Source organism: Hyposmocoma kahamanoa, unplaced genomic scaffold (assembly GCF_003589595.1).
Source record: "Hyposmocoma kahamanoa isolate Upper Pololo Valley unplaced genomic scaffold, ASM358959v1 63, whole genome shotgun sequence".
Classification (NCBI taxonomy): domain Eukaryota; kingdom Metazoa; phylum Arthropoda; class Insecta; order Lepidoptera; family Cosmopterigidae; genus Hyposmocoma; species Hyposmocoma kahamanoa.
This window is the reverse complement of record NW_020653851.1, coordinates 7866107-7892432: the sequence shown is the minus strand read 5'-3', so window position 1 is coordinate 7892432 and position 26326 is coordinate 7866107. Positions and strand designations below refer to the sequence as shown.

The window sequence follows — 26326 nt, the reverse complement described above, 5'->3', positions numbered from 1 at the left end:
GAAAAAAGTGAGTGACAATGGTAACGCCACAACAAATCGCGATGAAGGTAGTCGTCGACAGCGCAAGAGGGTACACAGATATGTCTGCTCATAAAGCTGTCATCTGCCGCCGTCCAGTCAACCCGTGACCATGGAACGTGCAACCGTTCCGAAATATCGGGAAAATAAAAAGAAGTCATACCGTGGTAAAAAACCTGATACTAGTGATAATCATTTAGTGAATAACCACGAAAGTCTTAAAATCTATATAACTAATTTAATTTCTCGCACCATTAATATTTCTAGTACCTATTAAAAACTGATTGATTAATAGATTGTCTAGCACGTAAAAACACGTTTATAAACGTATCAAATAATGTTCCACAGTTAATTTAGTAGGTTGGTATACTAAATTTATTGTGGAATACTATTTGATATTTTGTCAATAATGTGGAAAATAATTATTTATTCCAATGCAACTCCGTGATTTTTGTTCGCTGCGCTGACCGGAAGCACGCGAAATGCAATTTTTGATTAGGCGCTTGTAGATGTAGTTTGCGAGTGGCGGGGTATATGGGCGTAGCAAACGTGAGTTTTTTTCGGAAACCTCTTAATGCCACAAAACGTCGTGTGGTGGTCCTTCAAAGGTGTCCCTAAATTGGACAAATAATGCGTGTAGGTGTTATCTGAATTGGAGCTACATCCGAATGGTGCAGGTTCCACTCATTATTCTCTTAAACCACTATTATATCAATAAGAACCACTTTTACTACAGTGACCCCTCCAAAATCGAGAAACTGCATACTACACTTGACCAAAATATATAGTTCGAATGAATGAGTCACCTTCCTTCGGGTGTAACGTAATTAACTTACCACTTTGTACAACACAAAACACTGTACTGAGATAGAACTCTTCCCCCGCCCCGTCCTTTCGGAGAGCGTAAATTATGCGCAAGAAACGTAAGTTCTCTGCTTTCTCACTGGTTTAAAACAATTAAATTCAAACATATACCTACATATTTATTGAATAATCATAAGATACTTAAGCTTGTTGCACAATGAGAAGAGATGTATTGTTGACACAGTGTGCCATGGAATGCTGGTCGTTCTCTTGGCAGATGGAGACAGCGAAGGCCGAGCCCACGAGGTAAGTGCCGGGCGCCGCGCACACTGCTCGCACTTCGACTTTGCGCGATTCGAACTTCTCCAAAGATACGCTCACACCTAACTCTTTTGCTTCTGCTTCACTGCCACTATTCAACGCGCCTGCCCACCCTAGCACACCATACGATTCTCTGAAAAAAAAAATAATCTTATGTACATACATAATCCCCACAAGCCTGTTTCTCACTGGGGTGGACAGGAAGCAAAAGGCCTCCATTTGTACGTATCATTTTTATACGGGTATGTATTCTTGGCACTTGCCACCTGACCGTTTTTAAGGATATCCTCAATCTATTATTTACGTCGAAGGCAACGTGTCCCCCTACGTCTGCTCTATATGTTTTGTCGTTATTCTACTAGCCACAATCATTTTCATATAACCAAACTATTTATCCTAGTTACAACATAATCTTTTACACCACAACAATTTCTTATTACACTCTTTCTTTCTCTAAGAGTTTACTGCACAATGCTTTCACTTCTACAGCATTTACCCTACTTTCATGCTCGTTCTGTCATACCTAACATTTATAGGAATGATTGTTTAATAAGTAGACTTACTTTAGACCACTGCCTAGCCCTGGAGCAAAGATGGTGGAACGAGCAGAAGACGCCTATTCAATCGTACCTTAAAATATATTCGGGTCGTATATGCTCGGAAACACAGACGCTTTAAACGATGACAAAAAGTGCTTAGTTCGTCTGAAAGGAACATCACCAATTAAAGATGATATCCCGTCAGACGATAGAAGAGGGAGAGCGGAATGAACTGGTACAGCTCGTAAGCTCGCTCACCGAATTGCATGTCAATTTTCTGTAGAAAACTGACATGCGACAAACTTTGCGACCACGGTCTAAACTATGAAGTTTAGACTCGAGCTTATCGTCGCAAATAAGTCTTCTACTTCTGCGTTCAACCGAATCAAGAGCCTTTAGTTGGTATTTCACTGAGCCATCTATTGTTCATGAACAAGTCCGACCAATCACGAAAACGGGACACATTCTACCTCACACTTATAATGCACGTTTGTAGGAATTCCGTGTATGCCTCGTGTACTGTAACGTAAGTACTGCAATAATTGTTAACAGATTCAATACTTGAATCAAACGGCTTTGTACAAACACGACTTGGCACCGATACGCTGGCACTACGCCTTTCCTTCAGTACATATTTAAAACACTTTTGTTTTTACAACTCACAAATTTGCTTTTAGTATTTCTATAGATGTCATCACAACCTACTCTGTTTCCTGTTCTCATATTTTTCACTACTTGCAAAATTTCATTTACCCTCATTTCACTTTCTCATTTCCATTATTCTCTTTGTTTATGCTAATCTCAATATATTTATTATCTTTTGTGAATACCCTTTCAAAATATATTCCATTTATTAAGCATGGGAGTTTGCTTCATTAATAATATTTTAATTCTGATCCATGAAAATATTTAGCTGCGAATCTTTAAACTTTAAATTAGTTGCTATTATAAACTTCTAAAATATCTTTAATGCTGCCGGAAAATATCCGATCACCTTCTGTTAAATATTCCTAAGAACCTTATAATGAGGGAAAGTGAATTAAGTGTTCATGAAATAAAAATGAATCCATTACCACTTTACCTGTTTTGTTGCTTCGTCATGTCGATAAACACTTGCACAGGAACTCCGTTGCAATTTACGATATTTATCGTAATAGGTACCAGGCACAACTTTCTTTGATTGAAATTATGTATAATGTTGTTCGAGTGTTCTAATCTAAACGTGATCACGTTATCTTTATTTTTCTTCTTCGTTTCGTTCAACTCTACTTTGCTGTCGTAGTCTTCTAATTGCAAAGTAGGTATATCTATGGGCATATGATGTCTCTCTCGCGATTCTACTTTATTAAAGCAATTCAACCAAAGGCAATGTTGACCGATTGTAGTTTTCCCTTTTGATTTATAGTGTGCTTTCCATCTCAGCACAAACATCGATTGAATCAAACCGCTATTCTTCTTATCCTTCGCTAGCGGTTCTGGAAGGTCGGTTAGTGAAGACTTGTACTCCACTATAAATTTGGAATAAGGTGTAACATTAATATCATCATTTGCTGCAGGGCTACTTGATACTTTCAACCGTGAATAGTCAATTTTGCCCTCGGGTAATGTTTCCAAAATTCGCAAACCTTTAAATATTAGATGTAGCCTTTCGTGCGACATCAGATGATCATCTTTATTCCTGGCTGCAGTGAGATCCGTAAGTTGCCACTGTCTGCTGAGCAAGGACGCTTCCAAGATTTCAATTGAGACATCCTCATCTGTATCGTTGAAAACGTTCTTAATTTCCACAGCCAAGTTTAAGTTTTCTCTTGTAATATTTTCGACAGTACGAAGACTTCTTCTCGGTGTAATCGAGACCTCAACAGCTTCCTGGAATGTAATAATTCAATAAACCTTTCACACCACAACTAAATTTTCTTCAAACAAAACTAAGTTTATTATGATATTATTTTTTATATAAAAATACTCCACTACTTTGTTATTATTATTGACAACTGAGTAGGCAGAGCGGTTGTCACGTTGAGACAACAAACGCTGGTTCATATGCACTCAGATCGAAGGACTTTTTCTTTGTGTTTATTCGAACTTGCTATCAATAAGTACAATCATTACACCACGAAAAAAAAGAATTTTGTTAGTCATATTATGGTTTTTTACGTTTTTTGACGGACAGAAATAATGAGATATAAAACTCAATCAGTGCTAGAAGTCAGCAAACAAACGTTTACGTTTTACATTACGTTTACGTCCATTGATATAATAATAATAACGTACACACTCATAGCCCCGCACTAGGGAAACCCTGTGGCGCGGGTGCCATGGACACACACATAGACAACCACAAATTACATCCAAACTAGAAAGAAAGAAATAAATGTAGACCATACAAATATTTTCCCAGCTCAGGCGGTTGTATCTTAGCAACATAATTAACTCACCGTAACTTTGAAGTGGAAGACGTGGCGAAGAAGTCGGTATGGTCGCGCGGGGGCACCCGTCTCGTAGTAGACAAGAAGGCAGAGACGTGGCGCGAACAGGCGCGGGCGCAACAGTAGTTGCGCGCGAGCATGTCCGCCGCTGGGCACAGCCGTCGCCGCCATTACCGCGTGGCGGGCGGCTAGTGTTCGCCAGGCAACCGCGCGGCCCGCACGCTCATCTGCAACCCACCCTCATCAGATCTCGACATACCTTTATAAGTTGTACCGCGCATATTAACTCAACACCATGAGATCGCTATGCCAAGATCACAGTTTTCTTAAGCGTCTGATAAACTTATCTAAGAAGTCTCTCAATTGTATCCTTATTTCCTCTCCGTGAAGTCTGTTTACAAAAGAAACGGTAGTATAACAAATATCTTACCGGCGTAAGTGAGCGGTTCCCGAAATTTCTCCTCGTATAAGGCTTTAAAGTCATCAGGCGCCTGATCGGTGACAAGACTGACGCAGTCGGGGTGCGACACTGCGACGTACACGTTTCTCATGTCGATTGGGCCTACATTGCGGAACTCGACGTCGATTGTTCGCATTTCGCCACTTAGTACCTCGGGGTCGGTCTCAGAAAATGTCATCTAAGAGTAATAAAATTTCAAATTCGTAGCAAACATCAAACTAAATAAACCGTGAGAGGTTGTTTTAAAACGTGAGATGATATTTTAAAATGTGAGAACATATTTTAAAACGTGAGAGGTTATTTGTATTCAAAAGTTCAAAATTGCTAGTCGAAACGTTATGTAATGATTCTTTATTACCTGTAAACACGGAGCATGTGATATAACTGATATTTGCAATCGTTTGTCCGCGTTGTTAACGCCAGACAGGAGGTCTAACTTTCCTGATATCATTACGTTTCCAGTTTCGTTGTCCCTTTCCCCGACGTTGAACAACCTGCAAAATTGTCGCAATATTATGTGAAAATCGGTCGTCCTCACAATAAAATCCGTGCCAGAATATCAACCAGGAACACATAAAGAATTGTGTTACTGTCGCGAATTAAATCGCGGTTTAGTATGAGTTTTGTAATATCAGCATTAACAAATTTAATCTATTATGATGTTCAAAAGAAGGGAACTAGGCCGGCAGTTCTGGCGTGATATATTCTGAAGGTGAGATGTCAGGAGTCTTTGTTTCTATGACACCAAGTGATGGGACGAACAAGTCGTACGCCTGGTAGTAAGCGACACGCCACCATAACAACTGCGTTGCCACTCCAAACTTTAAATCACAAAGATCTGAGGGGCACTGCCGCTGCATCCGTCACCTTAAAACATAAGTTGACAAGTGCCACGTGCCTATAATCTAACCTGCATTCTTACCCTGCAAAATCGAAACGCAGTAATGCTCATATTACAGCTGGGCAGCAGAAATAGGTATGGTGGCAGTACTTCCGTGGACGAACTCTTTCACAAGGAGCTCTACTGCTACTTAAGTCTGCTAGGAGTACACTGGTCGGCACTACAATTGGTGAGTTTGTACAATGTTTATTGCTCATTTAGATGCATAATAAGCCGTTTGTACAGAAAGTTTATGACAATGACAGTAAATCTAACAAAGTAAACTAAAGTTACAAGATGTATATTAGAAGAATTGATACGCAAATTTATTATTAAAGAAATAAAACTATTCTATTATTAAGCACTAATATAAAGAAAAGTAAAGAAAGAAAGAAAAGAAAGTATGCACAAACAATATGTCTAAAATATAGGTACCCATTTAGTTATTTTAGGCATAATATATAAATTAAATATTTAGTTGCATAGCTATTGCACAATAATAATTAAGGTTCCTTTTTTATTGTTTATGGTACTTTACATTTGTTATACGTGTATTTAGATTAAATTATAATGAAATAAATTTATCTTCATCAATTAAAGGCTGGTCTGATAGAAAAGTATGTCGCACAATTAATTTACATCATAATAGGGCCGATAGTTACATACATGAACATGGCTAATCAAGAAAGTTGAAAGGTAACCACGCATTATTTGCACCATTTAATCCGAAAATTATAAGAGACTACGTGCTGAAGACATCATCAGCAAGAAAAGGACAAAGGAAAGCTTTATAACTTTCCGTATACAGGGTTATTTATAAAACTAATAACATCGCAGGGCTGTGTTACTTACATCATAAACAACAAATTTTATTCCATTACTTTTCACAACATAATAAATTTACCAAAAATAAACTTTTTAAATTTTTGTTGTACTGTCTGACACATTTTAGATCAGTATCCGATAGTAAATTTAAACGTGCAAGAGTCTTCCCCGACGACCTCTACTCCTGCGTTTTGCATCGGACTGGTATTTTTACACTAGTGCTTTCTTATGTTACCGCGCTGACTTAGTGTCATCGTTTAGAGCAATCTATTTCAATATTTTTATTTTTGTGTGAAAGTAAAACTCTATGAATAATTAAAAGTCATGAAACAAAAGTTGTTGTTTATGATGTTAGTAATGTGGTCCTGTGAGGCTGTTAGTATTTTACAAATAACCGATCACGCGGGCCTCGCGTAATTTAATAGAAGAGAAGGTACAGGAGGGGAAAAGAACAGGTAAAGTAAAAGCTTAAAAGCTGTAACAAAATAAAACAACGATATAAAAACAGGTACAATGGTATAAAACACATCCTTACAACGGATTAACATTTAACGAAAGCAAACTTACCCCAAAAGGGCCCGTATTCGTACAAATATTGATGTTTTATAAGTAGTTAGGTTATAATAATAACTCTTTATTGCACAAAGAAAAGATACATGAAACACAAGTTATAAAGGACATATACAAAGGTGAGCTTATCTCTAGAAGAGATACATGAAGGGTTACATGATTTTCAATGGTATAATTGGTCAGAATTTTATATGAAGGCAAGTACGTGTGCTCGCTTCGGAAATTTAGTAGAGTGGCGACGGAAAGAAGAAAAAGAGAGAGAGAAAGTAAGAGTGGCGAAGAAAAGGAAGTTAAGAACGATTCGAAATTTCAAAACTAGGTGGCGAAGAAAGAGAGTAAAGGGTGATGACGATGGAGCAGGTCGCATCGTCACAACCCTGTATAGTTATCAATGAATAAAGCACTTACTTGTACGCCAATGCGTGCACGCACAACTGCCCAACACGTAACGGAGTCAACGAGAAAGTAACCACTTTTTTACAGTCCCCTTCCAATAGAACAGATTTGATCTTCTGTCCATAAATAACATTAGTATCTAGAACATTCCCAGTAGCGACCGTTGGTTCATTATTTAGAATCTCTTTTGGAGCTTCAGGATCGTCTGCACTAGACACAAATTTCCATAGCAACTCTACATCTTTTAGGACTAGAGAAATCTTTAGGGGATTTCGTAACGTTATCGATACTTGTATAGGTTCTGAAACAGAAATATTATGCATACAGTAAGATATTTCTAATTATACAACGGGATATAAGTATGAACATAGTATAATAAGAGCAAGTAGGGCAACTCCCGTCTGTTTTATGCATACGCTTCGTTCGGAGCGTAGGGTTGTAACCTTTATTATTTCAGTTGGACCTACAGGTTGTTACATAATTTGAAAAAAATAAGGTAGTCATCACAGCATTCTAGTGTTATATTGAAATAACATTGGTTAAATGCAGTAGGTAAGTACATACATATTGATATTTTTATACCACTATCGCGGATAGGTACCTTGATTACGGCGTATGTTTAAGAAATAGAAAAATAAAACGCTGAACTATTCTGAATTTGAGACAATCTCCTTCAAACCACCACAAAGTATTTGATGTTATTTTTAAACACCTAGCGACCGCTTCAATTTTACAGAGCGACTTTTTTATCAGTAGCCAAATTTTTTCTACTTGGTATTCAGACCCCATTTTTGAAAAAGAAATAATAGGTCAAATATTCACATTAAAATGAATTGCCCAAAATAATAATCGGTATTGTTTGGTTATCTAGTCAATATAACACGCCAGTCAGGCGAATGAATGGAAGTACTCCCGGGGGAGAATCTCCGCGGCGCAACCGCATTCATTTTCATTCTCCGCGCCATCGAGTATATAACCAGAAAAAGAGACGAAATTAAACACAATTAAAATTTAAATAAACTTTATATAAATTAAACAAAAAAAAACTACAAACAAAAGAAAACACATTAGCGATACAGCTCTTATAAATATCAACTCTCGTTTGCACTGAAATATAGACAGGCCAACTACTGACCTGTGTGTACGTCTCCGTATATTCCAAAAAATATTCTGTATATATTGTAATAAAGATAATATCTCTAACAATGCCATGTTGTTCTAATCGGTGGTGTGGGAAAAACAGCTAAACATTTAGTTACAAAACAAACGGAATCACATTTCATCGGTAATTAAATATTAAATATGTAATTTTGCAATTTTCGTCCATTATAGCAAAGCTCAAGTTAACTGGTCGATTTGAAGTGAAACAGTTGACGACACCCGTCAATTGTTTCGAACTCGGGCTAGCCAATCGGAGCGCAGTTGTCACAGTAATGATATAGCAGAATAGTTTTCAAACAAATTAAATGACATTTCGTGTCTGTTTCTGGTTATATACTCGATGCTCCGCGCCATGCAACGTGAGTGCACCGCGAGATTATGCAAATGTGTGTGTACGTACACAGCGTGAGGCGGGCATGTACACATACAAGCTACGCTGCTACGTTTATGTAGAGTTACCATTCTTGTCTTATTATACTATGATACAAAAGTAGTTATTTATAAACAACTAGAATAGCAAGACGAGGGTCACTCCGCGTAATACGGTCAAACCATTTATTTTAAGTCCTCAAAACTTTATAATTTTAATTTTTTTCTTTAAAGTGAGCTTTCAGTTGTTTTAGGTCAACTTCAGTTTCAATCAAAAACTTACCACCCTGTGGAACAATTGGGTTAGTATCAGTTTTTTCCGTATACAAATCGATTGTTGGTTTAAATATCATGGGAACGCTGCCTTGTGCGACTTGTAAGAGCATTTCTTCCAACTTATGCCAGTACTGATCTTCATGCGGTCGCGCTTCGTCGTTAAGGCTAAGCGACGTGGCTGGAACGCGGCTTGGAGACGATAGAGGCGCGGGACCAATGCAAAGTACTGTGGTAGCTTCGGTTTCTAACAAGGGTAATGGTAATGCGGGTAGCCGATCTTTGTAGTCCTCTGCGCCTTCTAACCATTGCTGTAAATAACAAAATTTTAATTATTTCTATAATTTTATCAGTTTAGTACTGTTTTATACAATATTATAATAATGACGCTATGTTTTCTTAGAAATAGAAATTAATTTAAACTTTACAATAAAACGAGCGTTCTTCTTAGACCTATATATTCTTCGTAATAATAGTAATTAAAATTACTACTAAAGTTTCTACACAAATTTTCGTGTTGGTCTTATATACACGCCATAAGACGTTCTCGTTAAAACGTAGAAATAAAAGAAACCGTAAGGGTCAGCGCAAAGCAACGGACGGCAGGGGAGAGTATCGAAGAGGATCTCATGCCCGCCAGCGCAAACTGATGAGGGATACCCTGACGATCCGCCAGCGTACCACAGGGTTCACTGGAATATCGCGGCATCCACCGACATGACACCAGTCGTTCGGATTTAATTCTGGCGCAGTCAAGCAGAAATTCTTGTGAAATTACAGGCACATGGGACTTGTCAACTTATGTCTCAGGTTGACGGGAATAATACATTGCCTCGCAAACCTTTGCGATTCAAAACTCTGAGGGGCACTGCAACTGTTATGGGCAGGCGTGTCGCTTACCACTAAGCGCAAAAAAAGAATCAAATAGGACTCCGGCGCATACAGGTGAATTCCCGTCGCAAAACCGATGCCTCCCGCCACGGTATCCTCTAGCGTGCTCTTCAATACCTCAGAGAGAAACGAGATGTGATACTCCGAGGTCGGACTCAGAGCAATGAAATTTATACCGTATTTATGTTGAAATAGCATAAAATATAGATTGATCAACTAAATGTGCTCTGCCTTCCACGGAAGAAAAAAATAATGGAAGCGCCTTAAGCAGCGTTCAAAATCTCCAAAAATCACGGTTACAATCTCCAAATTTGGGGAGAATAAAGTTCATATTCCCCACAAATTCCCCACATCTCGAGTTTTCATTATTTATTACAAAAACATCTCTTAAAAATAATTATAATAAAGAATTAAGAAACTCAAAATGTAACCATCTATTACGTTTGCTGTGAATGTAAACAGAAAGTAAAATGTAATGCAAATTATAAAATTAGATGACCTAAAACCGTTTATTTATTTTAATGAATATAATACACAATATTTACATTAATCAAACGTTTAAAAAAATCTTTTTCTTTGCTTTACAAAATTAAGTAACTTAATTATTTTGTTGCACATTTGGTGACACTATGGTTAATGTAGAAATAATCAATGAGTAAATTCAGTTTCAACCTATATTTAATATTTAAAGTTGACGAGTGCCGAGTGGTAAGTTGTGGTGTGGAAATACCAACTGCTCGGCTTTGTTTATCAATAGCTGATTTCGCTTTTGTTCAAGTATTTTTGTTATGTAAACCATATTTTTGAAAATAAATGAACACTTTCGTTGTACACTGAGAAATTAGCAGAGGTCTAGTTTTGATACATGTTTTTAAATTATTTTTGATACTAGTTTTGTTAGACAGTTGTTCCATTTGTAGTGAAATATTTTTTTAGATGTGCAAGTTATTTGAATTATGAACATAATTTTATATGTATTGAGTTTTCTGATATGCACTTCAATATTTCCCATTTTACAATTCAGAACCAAAACGATCTGATAATAATTCTGTTTAAGCTGCTTGTTAACAATGCGAGGGATGTGCGATATTGAAAAACACATTGATATAGTTCATCACAATGTTTCTAACAATAACGATCAAACTAGCGATGCATCGATAGATGCAAGCAATCGATAAATTAAACAAAATCATAAAATGTTATAATCCCCACATTTCCCCACATATCACCAATCTCCACAAAATCCCCAATCTAGTTGAATTTCCCCGCAATTTGGGGAATTGGCAACCCTGGCCTTAAGCCTCGATTACTATCAGAACTGATGCCGCCAAATGAGTTTTGGCGAACATTCTTAATTTGAAACATTACAAAATCTTGATATTGGTCGTAGTTTCAAATTTAGAAAGACAGCAAATTCTGGATTGTTAATATAATTTAAACTTTACCTCGTTGGCATATCTTTGAAAGTTCAATACCATCAATATCTATTATTACAAGTTACGACGTTTTGATATTATATTGAAATTGCAACATTCTGTCATCTAGCGGTTAAATGCTGAACTACGACGAATTGGAGTTTATTAATTTAGTTCTCCAAACAAGAAGCGTAGCATATTGCATAAGCTTTACTTTTGTTTCTTGTAACAATAAATATTTCGATAAACAGAAAATTTGAAATGTATTAAAATAGGACTTTCCGATGTTATGAAATACCGCCACGAGAAATATATTTGGAGTGGCTACCATTTTTGCACTCCAAAACATCACAATAAGGCATTTTTCTAGGATCTTAGAAAATTTGTACGAAAGAAGGACAACCATACTATACAAAGTGAAAATGGCGGACTGAGCTCAGGTAAGTCTTTCGAGACCTATAGTTGGCACGCGTCAGACTAACCACTAACTCAGACTAGTAACTAACCACTTCTACTGTATTTATTATTCTGTGCCCTAAACTGCATGTGGTAATTCAAGGGCCTCTGTACCTGGTGCGCGAGCATGTACTCGTGCAGGAAGGCGGTCTGCTGCGGCGCGGGCTGCAGCGAGTGAGGCGCCAGTGGCGCGCGCAGCCAGCACACGGCCTCGCGTGCTAACCGCAGCGCGCCTGCCAGCCGGCCTAGTGCGAACTGCACGTGGTCAGTTGCTAGTCGCCAACCGCTCTCGGCGTACACCTAGCCACAGTTGAGCATATAGCCAATCTATAACTTTAATCTCCTAAAGCGGTGTACGTTAACATGTACATAATATGTGAAGTGATTCAGACTCCTTAGAATAATAACGCATAGAATGATAGTTTCATATCAAACGAACTGTCACAAGTGAGGCAAAAATCAAATTCATGTAGGCTAGTTTTAGTAGTAGGTTAATTTTCGGTTTTAGTGAATATTTATATAAAAATACAAGTTGAAACGCGTTACTTCCTTGTGGAATGTGATGTTAGTATCTATTTTATGTTTGTCTGACGTATTTTTACACTCATTTATCGCACATTTCGTCATTTTTAGCTAAAATTCTTGAGCTGTTCGCGGTGCAAGTTGACCTTGAGCACTGAAGGCCCGCCCGCTCGTGTAGGCCCTTTGGGCGCGCTTCAATTTGCCTCACTTATCGTGTGCGGAGTAGGTTCCTATGCGTTATTATTCTAAGTCAGACTCTATATTTCCTGGGATGACGTAAACGCCCAATACACATTATAATTAGGGAATGCATCTGTATAATATTTGAAATCCGGATTTCGAAAACGGATTTCGCAGCGAATCCGGATTACATAGATTTAAACAGATTCGCGATTTAGTTGAAAAAAAGTATGTTTTGATATAATATAATTTTAATCTAATCTTCGATAATGTTATAACAAATTGAAGGCCTTCGATTTTGTTTTTATAAACCCATTTTCTGGGCAAAGGCCTCCCTTGGGCAGCATCTATTTTCAAAATCAAAATAAAGAACAATACAAAAGATACCACTTCGTAACTGTCAATAAAATTTAACACAAACAAAAACGTAAGTGTTTAGAAATTACCTAATATTTTTTCTCTAAAATAAAAAAAAGATGTTATGTTTGTTTTATCATAACTTCGTAACTGTCAAAAATCTTTTTATATCGTCACAAAAGCGAGTATTCATAATGTTCTGCAAATAAATCTAAATATAACCAGTATACAATGTGTTGATTTACATTCTCGCCATATTTACAGAGGTCATTATAAATCCGAAACTGAACCCAAATCACTAAAAAAATAAATCGAAAAAAATAATCCTAAATTCTCATTTTTTTATTTAATTGCGGTAACCATGCTTGACCCAAAGGTCATTGACTTGCACTACACGTGCCACAGGTACCGGCAACCATTTGAACAATAACCTATGCGCAGAAAATATGCATTTTAGATCTATTTGGTGGTAGGGTACGGGTAGGGACAGGGGGGAGTATCGTATCGAGCGGGTGATTGGTAGATCATCAGTCGATCTTGCGTATTGTGTGTACGTTCCGCTGACATCACGCATACGTTCTAGTTTCTCACGAAATGCAACATGGTTTGATATGTAAACAAGAGTTAGTACAAAAAAAACCGCTACCAGGTTCACCAGACCCTGCATTACCATCAAGTGCGTTCTTATGGCATGATGTTGTGAAAAATGTGCTAAGTTGAAGCGAAACCCAACTGTCTCTCTATCTAGTATATCTATCACCAGCTGTGGAGCTAGGTACTTCTAGCAATACTTTCATGTAACTTAAAGTTGGTAAGTACCAAATCTAAGTTACAAAAAATCTTTTTTCAGTCAACTTTTCTAACTAATGTAAATAATTTGTAAACTATAACAATACTAGTACATAAACATAATTTAAAAAATAGGTAAATAAGCGATCGAGAAAGATTACGTATCCCTCACTGAAGCAAGTGGCGGGGTCACTGTCCTCTGCGGTGAATACACTTGGGCACAATTTTACAAAACTTTACCTACAATTAGCCAGAATATTGAACAGAACATTTTTCTTCATATTTTTAGATGATTTAGCATTATTTCTATTATTAATTTCTTAGATATGGCGAGATTGGAAATCAACACACTGTATAAGTTAAAGTACACTTGCACAACTGCCTATATGCTGGTCTGGTACGCAGAAGGCCCGGGTTCGATTCGATCGGAGAAATATTTATTTAGTCTACATTTATTTCTCTCGTGACTTTGGGTGTGATTTGTCGTTGTCTATGTGTGTGTCCATGGCACCCGCGACACAGGGTTTCCCTATTACGGGGTTATGAGTACGTGCGTTATTTATTTTTATTATTTATTTATACAATGTTTCTTCGCAAAATTTGATGTTCGCGAAATACACACGCATACACACACAGGGCTAAACAATCTAAAATATGTACCTCGTAAGCCTGTTTGTAACATCTGTATGCATGTTTCTTTTGACCGGCTTTCGAGAATCTATGACCAGCCAGCACCATGTGAAATGCGTACTTTCGACACATAGCCTTATGTCCAGGGCCGGAGAGGAAACATAAGGCAGCCTGTTCCAGTAACATAGCACTTCTCAAGTCACTGTCTTCAGATGTCATGCGAATTAGTTGTTTGGCTGCCTCTCCATGTAACCCTGAGCTTTTTAAACAAAGCACCGAGAGTAATGTGGCTCGTACGGCGTATTGTACCATTCTAAAACAAGAAATATAAATATGCAGCACAATTAATCTTGTAATTTTTTTTATGTAAAGAAAGAGGCAAACGAGCAGACGAGCCACTTAATCCCATTAAGTGGTAAGGTGGTCATTGTCACCCATGAACATTTGCAACATCAGATGAACAGCCTATGCGTTGCAAACCTTTGAGAGCCCTGTAAAGACGCTTTTTGAAGAATCCCATGTCATAGCGCATGTCATTCCACATCTTGCAAGTTCGAGGAAGGAACTATCAAGAAACCCGCATGATTTTACAACGCCAGGCATCTAAGATTTTATACAGTATTCCAAAGAAAAGAGAAATAAGTTCAAAATTGTTCTTCCTACACTGTTTTACTAATTCTATCTGCATTGCTCAATCTGCTAAATACACGCTATGTCAACGAAACTTTTTCATATACTAACCTGCAAGTATTCAAATAAGTGACGATACTTTCTTCCATGTAACCGTGTGTCTTACGAGTAGCTTCACCGGCCATGAATGCACTAATAGCTGCCATCTCAAGTGCGCCCGCGTAGCACAACCAAGCGCTGTCCGCGTAGAACTCTCGCTTTGCAGTGTGGTAAGTGTCAAAAGCCCGGAGCCATTGACCGCACATGAACCAGAGGTCGCCGAGGCGACGCAGCTGTAGTTCCGGACAGTCGCTTGAATAACTACAAAATAGAAGACATGGTAACGTAAAGAAATTTAGTAGCAGTAGAGCTCTTTGAGGAAGAATTCATCCAAGGAAGTACTGTCACCTTACCTATTTCTGCTGCCTAACAGTAATATCAGCATTACTGTGTTCCGGTTATGGAGGGTAAGGGTGTTGGTGAAATTACAGGCACATGGGATTTGTCAACTTATGCGTCACAGGCGCAGTGGCAGTCCTTGTGATTTAAAGCTCTGAGCGGCACTGCAACTGTTTTAGACAGGCGTGTAGCTCACCATCAGGCACACGACTTGTTCGTCCCGAAAAAAAAGTACTTTCAAGTTTTTTTTGTTTTAAGTATACTTTCCTTACATAAGAAATAAAGATTGTTTAAGTTTAAAGACACATTATTTCAGTACTGAAATAGAAAGAGTCAACCTTATGGAAGCAATAACATGACCGAAAGTGACAAACACATTACGTCCCCTTTCTACCTATTTTATAATTTATTAAGGCTACATCATTGACTTACAATTATATGGACGTCGGGTCCGCGCTAAAAAGTGTCCGCACTTGTAAGGCGCTAAAATCGTATACAGAGCGCGACACTCCGCTTTAGTCTTCATTTGTTCTACGGACAGCGCGATACTGCGATGACATAACAATTTAAATTTCGAATAGGTTTACTTGGGACATTTTTTTCGTAGTTTTTGTATTAGACCCGTCGTCCATTTATTTGTAAGTCAATGGGCTACATACATATATTATATAACATTGTTGTGGACTGTAGTATTTCCAGTTTTGCCTGTGTTAATCCATCTCTTAATAACAGATTTGATTTACGTATACATATATGTATAAAAAGTAGCATAACTGGACTTCCGTGTTCGAGTGGCTTGCACACCGGTTTTCTTGGTATCGCCATCTCTGTGGTCCCGGGTTCGATTCCCGGCCGGGTCAATGTACAAATTTTTGTACTGTTATTTATTAAATTGTTACTCTAGGTGTTTGTGGTAACGTCCTTGTGTCTGATTTCCATAAAACGAGTGCTTTAGTTACTTACTTTGGGATCGGAGCAACGTGTGTGATGTTGTCTAACGTTTATTAATTTCCTTTTTTTACCGTAGTACCCTCAGACATTTCCATTGATGGTACAGAGGCAACTTGTTTATGCCGTCGTTCCATTACGTGATAGTTCCATGGCAAATGTTTTATTATTACGATTATTATAATTTATAACAAAACAAGGGTCACTCTATGATCAAACCATCTAATTTAAAGTGAGCGTTCATTTGTTTTTAGGTAACCTTCAGTGCCAATGAAACTTACACCCTGTACGGCGGATTAGTGTCTGTTTTTTCCGTATACAACGATTTGTATACGGAAAAAATTGATCGATATCAATAATTTATTTCATTTTTTTTATTAAATAATTATTATGGCTACATACATAACAGTGTTGTTGACTGTAGTATTTCCAGTTTTGCCTGTGTTAAACCATCTCTTAGTAGCTGATATGAGGGATCTACTGACGCCTTTCTTCGTGGCCACCTACAAACAAAATGATTACATGTTCCTTTTTGTAACATTACATTTATCACGTATGCAGTTCGGCGAATGTTACTACGCAATAGCATCGACTTTATTTATTTAGTATACTTTATATTAACATAAAATACAGATTCTAAATCTCGTGTTTTTTACTAAATTATTTATAGTTACAGATTTCTTGCCATGCACGGGGTGAATTTTCCTTATTACCAAAAATATTTCGGAATAGTTCCACACTCTATGGTTAAAAGCTATAAGAAAAAACATGTCTTAAAGCTGCCAAATGCCGTTGTCCCATCAACCCGTGGAGAAAAATGGAAAAAATCATACCGTGGTGGTAAAAAATTTGAAACTAGTGATATAAAATATTTACAATAGACGTGTGTCGATCGTATCAAGGACCTGTGACACAACAACCCGGCCTGTAAATAACCCAATCATTTTAGTTTCTGCATATAATTTTAGAGATTTTTCAACAATTCACATAACACTGTCTGGAACTGACAACATTATTGTTGTTTCGTTCACTCTTACGTGAAGTCCCCACCCACACCCGGTTCGCCTTCTCACTCTATTTGTTTGGGTCGAACGAATGTTCGATCGAACCAAAAATTCAATCGACTGGCCAATGAGTCAATCAATCATTCATCCTAATTGCTCTGTAGCGTTGTGTCCATTACATGGTAAGTTTAATTAGTTTTTCAATGTGTTGTGATTATTCATGAGTGCTCTAGCTAATATTAACGAATTATAAATTAGTAATTTTCAATGCTCACGAGTTTTCTGTTGTATTTTTGTTTTGTAGGAGTTACTTTCTAGAAAGAAACCTTAGGGTCGTATTCCAGAACTCTACTCAACGCTCAAGTCAGGATTTGAGCAGACTTGAGTATGATTTGAAGCACTGGAAATACGACCCTAATGGCAAGGACTTGAGTATAATTTTCAGGGCTCACTGCAATACTCATGTCCTGACTTGAGTATTGAGTAGAGTTCTGGATTACGACCCTTAGGGTCGTATTCTAGAACTCTATTCAATGCTCAAGTCAGGATTGCACTGGCAACACAAGCACTGGAAATACGACCCTGATGGCAGGGACTTGAGTATGATATCAAGTGCTTTAAACCATACTCAAATCCTAACTTGAGCATTGAGTAGAGTTCTAGAATACGACCCTTAGTGTCCTAAGTGTGGTTTATCAATGATGCATTTAAAAATTTTATACATTACCTATTAGCAAGAAAGAATAAAAGCTAATTGTATCATTTGACACTTAAAAACGCAATATGGAAGTATCGTGAGTGACGAGTGACCCGTTAAAGAATCGATAATCGAATCATTTAACCCGATCACATTACGCATGGGTCAAGATCTACCCGGGTCATCATATGTGTTCGATCGATCCAGGTCTAGTTTACAATGTAATAATAATTGTTTTTATGTTTTTTTTTTATAAAAAATAAGTGCGCATTTGACCTCCATCTCACCTGATGGAAAGTGACGATGAGGCCGACGATGTAGTATGCACACCTAAATAACGCCTATTCACTCTCGTCTTGAAAAGGTCCAAGTTATAGCGTTCGGGGAACTAGTCTGAAGGCAGGGAGTGCCCTAGGCGCTCCCCATACAAATGGGGAAGCGAAACGCTTTGTGCTAATCCGGGGTATATCCACAACATATGGTGGAACCCCAGCCCACGTCTAGTCCCCCGGAAAGAGGAAGGCGGAATCAAATTATGCAATTCCATCGCACACTCTCCGTGATGTATCCTGTAGAATGCCAATAAGCTGGCAAGTTTACGGCGGTGTTCAAGGCTCTGCAGTTTCGCCTCTACTAATTTCGAGTCACCTATAAGCCTCTTAGCACACTTGTCTATTGAATATAAGGTGCCAGTTGGTATTTAGCAGAGCCGTCCCATAAGTGGCAGCAGTACTCCATACACGACCGGGCTTGTGCTTGGTACAGCTGAAGCAACTGTCTCGGTGTGAAGTAACGCCTCACCTTGGAAAGGATGCCAAGCTTCCAGGCTGCATTTTTGACCACAGATTAAATGTACGACTCATCCGTAGAACAAAGACCTATGTGCAACACTGCTTATTCTCAGGACACTGTACACTTCTATCGTTGTTCTTCGCTGTGGATAACAGATCGACCGTTGTTCGATTTTACGAAATAACGACGAAATAACATATAAAAATTCTGAATTTCTTCTTTAGATAGGCCTTAAGTTGAATTACGAAATTATGTATTTATCGTCTTTTCGCTGTATAATCACATCGGACTCTGTTCTCCGGGTGAGTCGGTATGTGCCGAAGTTCAGATTAGACGACAGGTCCATTCCAAGTAGGTGAAGACGATCGGCTTATCGGTATGGATATATCACGAAAAGAATGATGGATATATGATGTGCTTTAGCAATAACGTTTATGATCAATAGAGGTGTCAATAGCGAGTAGTCTATAATTAATATCGTCTTTAAATGTACATATCATTAATATCTATTTTATATCTATTTCTATTTAAACAATGACTTACGCCTTCAGAAAGCTGGGCGATTAGTTTTTCCACATGTGGTAACAAAGCTTTAGAAGCATATTCTTGCATAAATCTTTTTATTTCTTCAATATCACTAGCATTTAATGCTGCTCCATGGATTTCGGTTAAGAAATCCAAAGCTTTGCCTGATACGCTTACGCTTTCAGAGCTGCCAGAGAAAGAATGCGTCTGGAAATAGAAAAAGAAAATAAAACCTCAGTATATAAATATTGATGATGATGTTTATTACAATTCAAATTACCTGTAAACTGTTAGCATTATCATATATATCATTATCAGCTGTCAATGGATGAATCGTCTCTGGATTTATTGACACGGACAATGTGTTTGGATCTGCTCCTATACAGAAAATAAGGAATTCAACATTATACAGTTCTAGCATTCCAAGCTTGATACTCTGGACATTCTAATGGCATAGACCTGAAATACGTCTAGTTTAGGCGCCAGTCTCCCACAATATAATTCTTTCTTTTTGTTTTTTATGTATAGTGCTTCAAGGAGAGAAAATAAACCGACTTATTATTGCTATTATAGCAGCATAAGGCTGAATTCAAATCTTAAATGTTAAACTTGACGTGGTCTTAGCGCTGTACATACATTAAAGGCTTTCAGTCTAGCTGCTTTTCCGCGTCTCGGCGAAAATACGAATCTCGGTGCGATTTTGAAATTCCCGGGGAAAATACGAAACTCGGTGCGATTTTTAAATTCCCGGGGAAAATACGAAACTCGGTGCGATTTCGAAATTCCCGCGGAAAATACGAAACTTGGTGCAATTTTGAAATTCCCGGGGAAAATGAGGCTCGAGACTGTTTCAAAAGTAGGTTTCCATACTTAAAAGCTAAGCATTTAGGCAGCCAAAACATGATATTTTAACAAGTTCTTTATTATCTCAAATTATAAAATGAAAAATATTTATGAAAGTAATTTTTTTTACGTAGGTGAGAAGTAATTTTTGTTACTCCCGTTAATTACATAAAAATTAAATTTTTATAGAATGTCAGAATGTTTCACCACCATGATATTCAATTAATTTTTGTGAAATGACTCTACTAGTTTGTTACAATTACTATTAATACAAAGGTCGAAAACTTAGAAAAAATCCACTCTTGAGTGTTCATGATCATGTCCATGTAACCAGGATAAAAAAATACTGTTGGAAACCAACAGTATTTTTTATATAAAGGGTCTTTCAACAAGAACTTTGTTTTCTAAAACAAAATAAAACAAAAAATTTAGATGAAGATGATTCAAATTTTTATTGTATTACAAAGAGAAAAGTTCGGCAATTATGAATGAAAAATGATATCTGGCAAATGTCCACCACGACCACGCTGACAGAAGTCGATTCTTTCATCAAAATTTTTAATCACTTTTTGGCAAAATGTCGGGTCTATTTCGGCTATCACATCACGGATTTTGAGTTTTAAGGCTGTAGTCGATTCGATTGGCTCCGTATAGACTCTGTCCTTAAGATAGCCCCACAAAAAATAATCCAGTGGTGTTAAATCACACGATCTGGCTGGCCATTTAACAGCTGAATTTCGGGAAATTACGCGATCAGCAAATTTGGTTTGCAATAAATTGATCGTCTCATTGGCTGTGTGACATGTAGCATTGTCTTGTTGAAACCACATGTCAGTGATATCCATGTCATCAATGCTAGGCCAAAATTGTGTTGTTAACATCTCGCGATAGCGTGATCCATTCACCGTTACCGCATTTCCAGCCGAATTTTCGAAAAAAAACGGCCCAATGCCAACTGCACAAGTCACATTGCCACCGAAACAATGAATTAATTTATTGCAAACCAAATTTCCCAATAATTTCACGAAATTCAGCCGTTAAGTAGCCAGCTCGATCATATGATTTAACACCGCTGGATTATTTTTTATGGGGTTATGTTAAAGACAGAGTCTATACGGAGCCAATCGAATTGATTGCAGCCCTAAAACTCACAATTTTTGAAGTGATTAACCAAATAGACCCACCATTTTCTCAAAAAGTGATTAAAAACTTTATGGAAAGAATCGACATCTGTAACTGTGGTCGTGGTGGACATTTATCAGATATCATTTTTCATTAATAATTGCCAAACCTTACTTTTATTAATACAATAAAAATTTGAATCATTGTCATCTAAATTTATTGTTTTATTTTGATTTACAAAACAAAGTTCTTATTGAAAAACCCATTATTTCTGAAACACCTCATAGAAAACATTCTATCCTTAAAATAGTTTTTTACCTGGACCACAAACATTTGCAGGAGGGAATGTGTTTTGTGGCTCAAGGGGTGTGCTGGTGAGAGATGATGATATATCAGTCTGAAAATAGAACAGACAAAAATTTGAAAACAAGAAACAACACAAAATTTTGTACCACCCTAAGAAATAATATGACGTCCCTTTAATGAATTCATACAGTTTTTTGCAGCTACATGAACAATCACAAAAAAAAACCATAAAACAGACACAATTCGGTATCCGCAAATAATGAATGAACATCCATTTTATTTATGATGCAAAGTTATTCGTAAAATTTATCATGAACATTTGTTCCATTACTTTAATAATTCATCAGATTTTTCTTACGTACAAAAATAAAAATGTTTAAAAAGATAGCTCTAAACGGTGATAACTCTGTCCAATAACAAAAGAAAAAGTAAATACCAGTCAGATGCATATGTTTTGTAAAATAAATAAATAACGCATAGCCCCGCACTAGGGAAACCCTGTGTCGCGGGTGCCATGGACACACATATAGACAACCACAAATTACACCCAAACTCACGAGAGAAATAATTGTAGGCCATACAACTATTTCTCCCGGCCCGGGAATCGAACCTGGGACCTCTGCGTGGCAGTTCGGCATGGTAACCGTTCGGCCACAGAGGCAGTAAAAAGTTATGAACCAAAAGTTGCAGTTTATGATGTTACTAATATTTTTAAACAAGGTTGTTAGCATATTACCAATAACCCTGTATATTCCATATTCAGGTATATTGACATAGACACTAATTAATTATTTGAGCAGAATATATGTTGAAAACTTACTTACAATCGTGTCAGAAGCTCTTTTAATAAATGGAGTCCAATAATCAGAAGGCAAGCAAGAATCAACTGTAGTTTTGGAGTTGATGCTCAGCATGAAACAGTTTGATGCGCCAAAAGTCTGTTTCAGTGTTTCAAAGGCTGCATCAGCCCTGAAATAAAACCATATCTCTTATTTCCTTTAAGTTCAATTATGTAAGTGATGGGTATGATAATTACTATTATTATAGTATATAAAAGCAAGAACTAATACAACATAGTTTCATACTCAACCACGAAACGAGTGGTACAAAACTAGATTTCTGAGCGTAGCGAGGATTTCAAGCTACGAGACGCAAAACAACTTTGCGGCCGAGCAAAACACTCAACTTTTCTCCTCACTATAGCGAGGAAAATCGTAGATGAAAGAAAAAAGTTGAACTATAAAACATAATTTATTTATTTAAAAGAAATTGTTTATCTTCAGATGCGTTCTTAATTTTCACCTCATCAATTTTTATTTTTTCTTGTATTTTAATTTTGTGTGATTATTGAAATTAATTTAATTCTTCAACGAATTAAAATAATTTAATAAACACAATTAGTCATCATTGTCAATTTCATGTCAACAACAATAAGAATAAAATATAGAAACGGATTTATATTACATAAATAAGTAACGTACGACAAATCGCGTAGTTGGACATGGCGTTATCTTTTTTTATTTCATCGAAACAAAAAGTTACGTGCACCACAGTCCATCGTCAAGTTCGAATTTCGAAAACCTTCTCCACGCTAGCGTGCAAAAAACGCGTTTGCGCGCAGGTTTCTAATGAGAAAGAAAGCCTTTGTGAGCTAGTGAGGTGAAATAATAATTTATTATGGCATTACAAAGCCCAATTGACTTTAACGCTTTTGACTGGGGCACATTGGTAGCCCTATTGTGGGATAATGACTTCCCGCATATTCAAAGAGCCGCACACGATTTTAACAATGTGCATGTTTTGGCTTCATGTTTTAATACAGCTAACCATTAAATCAAATGATAGTTTAGTTACAGGTTTCTAAGGGGAGATTCATAGAGGAAACCCTATTTTAAACAGTAGGACATGACTTTTAATTAAATAAAATAAAAAATCATACATACTTTTCCTTGGTAACAGAAGAAACATCATGCAGCAAAAGATAAGATTTCAATATTTCATTATTGAACCACTTGGGTAGTTTAGGTGGTGTTACATTCTGCAATTGAGCATACTGCTGGTTCAGACTATTGTATGTATCAATTATATTGTCATCATGAGTTGTGCCAACTATGATGCAGGAAAGGAAATGTTTAGTAAACTCATGGTCTGATGGGAACTGGACATCTAAGTATGCTTCCCTCCATGCATCAAACCATGGTGTTGATTGTGGTATATCAAATTTACGGCCATCTGTAATATTGACAACAATATAATTATTATGATAGTTCTCAGTGTGATTTATTTATTTAAACACTTTATTGTAAGTAACTTACAAATTTTCAGAAACAATTTAAATATTTGTGTACAAAGGCGAGCTTATCCCATAAAGAGATTTCTTCCAACTAACCTTTAAAAGTGATATTTTTAAATGGGCCAGTATGGGGAAATCCAAAACCATAAGTACTATAGAGAAATTGCTTTTTGTGAAAACAAATTTCACATAGTCAATTTTTATAAAAATGAATTATTCGTTTTTTGTATGAAAAAACATTTTATTAAATACTTCTGCTCTCCTGACTTTTTTTCCTCCCATACAACGAAGCCATTCTTACAAGAAACTGAGTCAATCCAAAATTCAATATTATTGATTTTTAAAGTCAATGCACGCTTGACCAAAAAATGACTACTTCTAATTTGTTTTAACAAAAAAAGACTTAATGGTTCCTTACAGCTTTTATGTATCTGTGATGATATCAGATTTCCCTATACAGTCCCTCTTGAAAAAAATCACACAGTATATATTATAATATTATAATTATAATGTCTTTAAACTTAGGTCTGTTATGACATATATGATGAGGTAAATACATATAAAATGTTATAGTAGCTTGCCTTATCTCAAATGGTAAGTAAGAACAAAAAGGAAATAATATTCTCATGATTTTTTAAATAAATATTTCAACTTTATACCCTTGTGTGTATTTACCGATTTCAACAACAACAGTCTTCTCATTGTAATTATGCAAAACTGCATTATTTAACTGCCTCCTTGCTTCAGTAGGCTGTAATGGTTTCCAGGTCACATCTCTTATGACCAATTTCCAGTTTTTAACAGAACATATACTTCCACCTGGCTCACGGAACTGACCTGCAAGAAGATACACCAAAATAAACTGCAAATATTTATAGACATTAGTGTAATATACATATAATCATTATGAAATGATACTACAATAAAAAAATAACAATTTCATTAATCACATAATGAACAACAATTAGACCAGATGCCTCCATATTCTGTATCACCAACCAGAGGACAACTGTTTCATAGATAAGCTCATGTTTATGGATATGTTACTTCAGCCGCATATTTATCACTAGATGAACTGAACAGCACTGAATCTCCACTATTCACTATCACAGAGCGAGCTGGCACGAGTTATTAATGGCAATTTTTGGTGGAAATAGGCCGGCGAGATTACAATTCTCGTCTCTCCCCGCCGGTGGAGAGCCACCTTTATGCTAAGTTTTTATAAGAAAGCAGTTAATTTGTGAGGATTCGATCTACAGCTATTACACTCACGAAGTGTATTTTAGACATCTTACCTTCCCAATCCATGCATGCAAATGGTTGCAATAGTTCCGTGAAAGATAAATTGTTCTTAGCCACCACATTATCTACTTTTTGACTGCACAATACGGCTACAATGGGTGAAAATGAGCACTGAATGAACTCTTGTGCAGTCTTCCCTGCTCTCGCCATATTTCACAAAATTCTCGTTAACGAATTAACACAGTGGTTCTTCATTAAAGTTTATTCAATCTCATTTTGAGTGAACCTTGAAAACTTATTTATTTTTTAGACGCAAAAATATGAAATTAATGTAATAGAATTCCAATTGCAATGACAGAACCAGTGTTGCCAGACTTTTGTGAAGTTAATTCGTCAATTTATGTATGTAAAGTAGCCGATATTAGCCCAAGCCATAAAATCCCTAAAAAACACTACGAAACAATAATTATTTTATACATTTACGTTACCACTCATTAATGTGTATGATAATTAAAATCCACAAATTGATACATCGTCGCGTCGTCGTGACTGTTGGAGGTAAGTCACTAATAAATATATAAAATTGTTTTTTATAATTAATGTTTATTTTTCTCAACTTCTCATACAACGATCTATCGTCCAACGAAAAAGTAGAGAATACAGAGTAGATCAACTCATCCAGAGAAAAAGTTAAGCAGCAATTTTTTTAAATGTTATGAGGATTATAATTTTTTGTTAATACACGTGTTGTTTTGAGTTAAATTGAGTACTTGGTGAATTTATATCCTACGTGCATCAATATATTATTATTTAGGTATATACAATGGGTTACATCTATGGAAATAAAACTCAAAATTAACAAATAAATAGTGGCGCCAACTCTTAATTCATATAAGCTCTATTATTAATAACTTTAATATTATAGTTAATTTCGGTCATTATAATACTGATCTAAATGTGTAGTGCAGTCGCTATATTTTAACACCGATTCTCGATTTCCCTGATGGTGTCCTGTCCCTGGTTCATGAAATTTAACGAGCTTTGTAGGTACAAGTAAATAGTAAATTTTATTGTCATCTTCCAGGATTGATAGCTGAACGGGAAAATAAACAAATAATTACATTTTTATTTATATCAATAATATTTAATGAAAAATTCATTTTACAAAATTCTGACATACCTAACCAACCAATCGAAAAAT

The 26326-nt window shown here is 36.6% G+C and overlaps 1 protein-coding gene across 1 annotated transcript; it reads right to left on the bottom strand.

Moving 5' to 3' along the window:
* Positions 1-717: 717 nt before the first annotated feature.
* On the bottom strand, positions 718-25400 carry LOC113230354 (trafficking protein particle complex subunit 8). The gene is made up of 18 exons (XM_026464250.1): positions 25179-25400; positions 24559-24720; positions 23534-23822; positions 22415-22559; positions 21603-21681; positions 19600-19697; positions 19338-19526; positions 16704-16804; positions 15027-15275; positions 14316-14598; positions 11922-12107; positions 9056-9356; positions 7255-7543; positions 4930-5065; positions 4542-4749; positions 4121-4338; positions 2764-3551; positions 718-1276 (listed from the first exon to the last, which is right to left on the bottom strand). The coding sequence occupies exons 1-18, from the start codon at positions 25333-25335 to the stop codon at positions 1024-1026; spliced, it is 4131 nt and encodes a 1376-aa protein (XP_026320035.1). The 5' UTR covers positions 25336-25400; the 3' UTR covers positions 718-1023.
* Positions 25401-26326: the final 926 nt, after the last annotated feature.

Excerpts from the sequence above, each read along its gene's own strand:
- LOC113230354 (XM_026464250.1), bottom strand. The coding sequence starts at position 25,335 with ATGGCGAGAGCAGGGAAGACTGCACAAGAGTTCATTCAGTGCTCATTT. Across the intron at positions 19,698-21,602 it reads TGCAAATGTTTGTGGTCCAG|GAGCAGATCCAAACACATTG; the intron begins GTAAAAAACTAT and ends TTTTCTGTATAG. Across the intron at positions 4,339-4,541 it reads GGAACCGCTCACTTACGCCG|ATGAGCGTGCGGGCCGCGCG; the intron begins GTAAGATATTTG and ends GGTGGGTTGCAG.